Below are 5,681 nucleotides of genomic sequence, written 5' to 3' on the forward strand. Positions count from 1 at the left end.
TTGCAATCTCATTATTGCATTAGCATTTGAATTTAGTCTACTATAAGCTTCCATAGTACGATACGACAACTGATGCAGCTATTATGTGGTGTATTATTTTACGCACAGACACATTTACGGGAAAAATAAGGCCTATAGATAAAACCACAGATCGGATAGGGCGAAATGCTTTCATCTTTACAATCGTGTTATAGATCAGTGATTAGGGAAGAAGTTGTTTACATATGTGTGTATGATTGTCTGAGTGGTATGTCTCAGATTTTTTTTATTTTTTTTAAATCATTAGCAATTACTAGGTAAAAGCATACAGATAAAACAATTTATCATCTCAATCTTTATCTCTTAGTCATGACTTTTATTTCTGAAATGACAGTGTATGCACAATGAGTAGGGAAACCTGTACATGGGGTTAATTAAGGATTCAACAGACTGATATGTCCACATTATGTTTATTTTCCAAACTCATACTCAACAGAAAAAACGCAGGTCTGAAATTACAGTATGCACAAAAATCATGACATCAGCGGACAACAATGGCCACAAAAAAGTGTAAATAGAACAATAAAAAAAAGAAAAGGTGTTCCTGTTCTTTCGGAGCCCAGGTACAGATGTTATCGGTCACAACACTTGAATAATCTCAAGACACTGTGACAGACACACCTTTTTAACACATGCGCGCACACTCACACACACCCTTAACACAACACACACGCACACCCACACACACACACACACCCACACACACTTATCGCTTCTTTTTACTCTCTTTCTTTAGTTTCTGTCGTATCTGAGGAGGGGGTCCTTTCGGCTTCTTCATGATCATGTACTCAGCAGCCCTGCCGTCACTAGGGTCCACCTCCTCCTGTACAAACAACAACAACACAACACACAAAAAAAACTAGGTTTAGAAGAAGGAGATAGGAGAAGGTTTTTCCTTCTATCAATGGCCCCGGGCCTGAGCTGGATTACTCTTCCTGCTACGACTGGTGGATTGATGATTCACTTGCTTAGTATTCAAATGTATTGATTGTAAGTCGCTTTGGAATAAGGCGTCTGCTAAATGCCAAAAATGTAAATGTAAATGTAAGCTGTACTCTCCCCGCTCTGCTTTTACTGTGTTCAACTCCCATGACTGTCCCATAGTTGTTATCCTATTATTTTTTTTAATCCTTCTCATTGTGTTTGTAATGTTTTTATTCATATTCCTGTAAAGCGCATTGTGTTGCGTCTGTGTAAGAAATGTGCTCTATAAATAAAGTTTCATTCGAACGGTGAGATCTGAGCTACAAGGCCGCAGCAGCCTCGTTCTCTGCCCTTTCCCTGAAGTGTTCCCGTTGGTTTGCTCCACCTCAGGGATGTAAAAGCATATGGACTGAGTGGTCTAATACATTGGGGGAAGTGAACAAGGGCACACACTTCTCGAAGAAGAGCAGAGAATTGGAAATCAGTATCATCACAATCAACAACACTCATATTACTCTGATCTAATCTAATGCTGTTTTCCCAATTCACCCCCCTTCTCTCAGAAGTGTGTGCACTCGTTCACAACTCAGCCCTAAGTAGGCCTATAGGACATGCAGCAGGAAGCAGGGGAGGCTGGTGGAGGTAGGGTTCAAAAGACAGGCTCATTGTAATACATGGAATGTAATAAGGAGTGATGTCATCAATGAGGAGTAACATCAACACGTGTGTATACCATTCCTCATTCCGTCTCATGCATTACAATTAGGCTTGTCCTCTGATTTCTACCTCCACCAGCCTCCCCTGTGTGGAAGAGACTGAACAGCAGGCAACGTTTAATTATGCAACAATCTTAGAAACACCCCCCCCCAAGGACACCACAGCAGCTCTGCTGCTAGCTATGTTTATACTGTATATTTATCTGTATTTGAATTTTGCAACTGTTTTTAAATGTGTTGTACGGCGACCTTGAGTGCCTTGAAAGGCGCCTTATAAAATAAATGTATTATTATTATTATTATTATTATTACATCTGGAGCCTCATGTTTCCCCAACAGAACTGATTTCTGATCGTTACCTGTTCCTGTCCCTTGGAGGTGGGCATGATTACCTGTTCCTGTCCCTTGGAGGTGGGCATGATTACCTGTTCCTGTCCCTTGGAGGTGGGCATGATTACCTGTTCCTGCCCCTTGGAGGTGGGCATGATTACCTGTTCCTGTCCCTTGGAGGTGGGCATGATTACCTGTTCCTGTCCCTTGGAGGTGGGCATGATTACCTGTTCCTGTCCCTTGGAGGTGGGCATGGTTACCTGTTCCTGTCCCTTGGAGGTGGGCATGGTTACCTGCTCCTGTCCCTTGGAGGTGGGCATGATTACCTGTTCCTGTCCCTTGGAGGTGGGCATGGTTACCTGTTCCTGTCCCTTGGAGGTGGGCATGATGACAGCCAGGATGCAGAGCAGCTGGAGCAGCGCCCCGAAGAACAGGCCGTACCGCAGGAGGCTCTCCATCAGGGTGGGCTCCGGGACCTCCGGGGGGGACAGGTCCAGGTCGGACATGCTGGTCTGGTGGTCGTACAGTTGGTTATAATAATAACCCTCCTCTACTACGACGGTGGTCTTCTCTGCACGTCAGAAACAGGGGGGCGACCCAGACAATGGATGCATGTAGGTAAACAAAGTAGGTCAGTGGCTACACAGTAACGTTGCAAGAGAAATGCATGTGTTCAGCTCTAGCCTACATGTTGCATTTATGCACAGTAGTTACAATCATGCCACGGGTCTCATGTAAGAACCGTGAATGACAGAACTACTAAATCGCTCGTGACAACACGTGACGTTAGAATTATAAGGTTCTATCTCCATTTTTGTCAAAATTGAGTTTTTTTACATAATCTATCCATTAGGTGTTTATTAATGCCTGTGTGGTGTTATTTTTAAAATGTTGACATTTTTTTGTTAGTAATTCATAAAATACAAAGGTTCCATCTCACAGAACATAATGGTATGTCAAAACTTTGACACTCAATATCTCTGAACTGCCCTAAACGGAGATAGAACCTTATCATTCTAAACTCACGACACAGGTCTCTCATCCAACATACAGAATCTAGAATTCACTGCAAAGCTTACCCCAGGCCTGTTCAGTCGCTTCTCTTTCCCTCTTCACTGATCAAACAGTTAACGGTGTGTTTAAAGGGTTAGGGCGATGTTATGGTTGTCTTTTACTGTAACGGTGCACAAAGCTTTCTTTAGATGGAGGTTAGGGACATTTGTATCGGAAGTGAAGTCATCGTCAAACGACATCTACTTCCACCTCCTCATGTTGACGACAATGCCGTGACAACGTCGCCCCCTACCGGCTGTTCTTCAACGATGAAGACGTTCAGCTATTCTTTCCATTTATTATCAAGGCAAGGCAAGTTTATTTGTATAGCACATTTCATACAACAGGGGCAATTCAAAGTGCTTTACATGCATTATTTAAAAATACAGCAAGAGGAGCATAAGAAAATAAAAATTACAATGAATAAAAGCAAATATAAGAAGTAAATAGATAAAACATTTAAAAAGACAATAGTTAATGGAAAAAAGACATTGATAGAAGTGTTTGTGTTTAATCATAACTGGTGCAAAACATGAAGGTTTTTAGCTTAGATTTAAATATTTTAAGGGTGTATCATATCAAGTGTATCATTTTTTCATGATCCGGTGCTGTCAGAGATTTCACATTTTAATAGGGTGTTTTTACCACCTCATGTGGTGATTGACTGCAGTCTTTACAATAATTGTATACATTTTCAAGAAAAGTCTGTAGGCGTGTTGTGTTGATGTGCAAGCACAGTGTGGAGGCCATGTGGAGGTACAAAGCGCAGGACGGGCTCATTGTAATGCATGGGATAGAATTAGGAATGGTATCAATTTTCATGTTTGATACCATTCCTTATTTCATCCCATGCATTACAATGAGCCCGTCCTCCAATTTCTACCTCTACCAGCCTCCACTGCTGCATACCTCTGTCCATCAACCTAACCTCCAAGAAAAGACTAATATTTAGTAATATAATATTATATATGTTTGCACCCCTGGCTTAAATGTCTGTTACAATTAATCTCCATGTGGTTGAAAGCAAACCTGAACACTAAATGCTACAAAGTTAAACATGACACCTGTCTGCACATTTTAAAGCAAGGTTTCTTTTTATTTTCATTTTTCAGAGTTTTTAAATGATAAAAAGGAAAAGGGCCCTGTGCAAAAGTTTGGGAATGCTTTTGGATTATTCTTTGTTACCTTTTGGGACGATGATTACTAAAGCCCAGACCAAGGTGATTTACTTGTTAGGGCATCAATGAGTCAGGTGAATATAATCCCAGGATTGAACTATATATTCTGAAGTAACTCCATGCCTTTTTAAGTATCCAACTGTGGTGGCTGTAGTGTCTGGTGTTAAAACCATGGATTCCTAGTCTAAACAGTTGTTCAAGGATGTCAGAATTAAGATAGTTCACTTCCACCATCAAGGAGAAGGCTACAAAAAACTCTTGCAACGTTTCAGACTACCCATCTGTCAGAAACATAATCAGAAAATGGAAAATAAATGGAACAATAGAAGTCAAGGCAAGATCTGGAAGACCAAGAACATTTTCAGATAAAATAGCCTGAGATCTGGTGAGAAATGCTCAGAAGAACCCACACATCACTGCAAAAGAGCTGCAAAAAAAAGTAGCAGACACCGGTCTAGTGTTTCACAGGACAACAATACAGCGTACCTTAAACAACAAAGACCTACATGGCAGAGTTGCCAGAAAGAAGCCTTACCTATGACCTCAACACAAAAGTAAGCGTCTGAAGTATGCAAAAGAAAACCTTGAGAAACCTGAAGCCTATTGGAACAATGTGCTTTGGGCTGACAAAACCAAAAATGAACTTCTTGGCCACAACCAAAGAGGGTATGTTTGGAGAAAAAAGGGTAAAGCATTTGTAGAGAAGAACACCTTGCCAAAAATAAAAAATAATCTTGCTTTAACATGTGACGAAATGTGTCATGTTAAGTTTGTACCATTTCGAGGTTCGGTTTGCTTCTTTTCACTTAGATATTTCACTTGTTATTTTATTGCACATGTTTTTATGTTTTATGCATTAATCATTTTGTAAAGCACAATAAGTTTGCATTTGGTTGTATGCATATGTGTTATGCAAATACATTTGCCAAGCCTAAAACATTTTAATGAATGCTCATTTACACTTACTAGTAATGTTGATAGGCTAATTTAGACGTAATAAACTGTGTTATCGTCATTATAAGATTCAAATATGTTTTGTGCCAGATTTGGACTTATTTTTTGGGCCAAGAATGGCTCTTTTGATAGTAAAGGTTGCAGACCCCTGGGTTAGGGTTAGGGTGGGTACCTTACAGGACTCTGTAGAAGAGACTCAGGTCTCAGATCCCCTGTATAAATAAATTATAAATGGAAAAAATAACTAAACAATTAGGAACTAGCTATGGAATCTGGAACAAAGCCACTATACTCTTAGTAACCTGTAGTCAACTGCTGTTCATTATTTAGTTAGGATATTGCAGTAACACTGTTTCTCCACTAGGTGTCTTCATGTCATCTCATGTCTGAGTGATGGTTGGGAGATTCAACAGTTAAGTCCATAACAATCTCACATCAAAACAATCCACTAAAACCAAGAATGGATGAAACATAGGTTTTATTTTCT

The 5,681-nt window shown here is 40.2% G+C and overlaps 1 protein-coding gene across 1 annotated transcript; it reads right to left on the reverse strand.

Moving 5' to 3' along the window:
- Positions 1-457: 457 nt before the first annotated feature.
- On the reverse strand, positions 458-3,224 carry manbal (mannosidase beta like). Its single transcript, XM_080548079.1, has 3 exons — positions 3,089-3,224; positions 2,369-2,580; positions 458-862 (listed from the first exon to the last, which is right to left on the reverse strand). Exons 2-3 carry the CDS (start codon positions 2,513-2,515, stop codon positions 746-748), a joined length of 264 nt encoding a protein of 87 aa, XP_080404205.1. The 5' UTR covers positions 2,516-2,580; positions 3,089-3,224; the 3' UTR covers positions 458-745.
- Positions 3,225-5,681: the final 2,457 nt, after the last annotated feature.

This window comes from Nansenia antarctica, assembly GCF_963989245.1.
Source record: "Nansenia antarctica genome assembly, chromosome: 18".
NCBI lineage: Eukaryota > Metazoa > Chordata > Actinopteri > Argentiniformes > Microstomatidae > Nansenia > Nansenia antarctica.

Bases quoted from the DNA above. Each gene is read 5' to 3' on its own strand.
- manbal (XM_080548079.1), bottom strand. From the start codon at position 2,515: ATGTCCGACCTGGACCTGTCCCCCCCGGAGGTCCCGGAGCCCACCCTG. The intron at 863-2,368 runs GTAACCATGCCC...TTGTTTGTACAG, and splicing joins CCTCCAAGGGACAGGAACAG to GAGGAGGTGGACCCTAGTGA.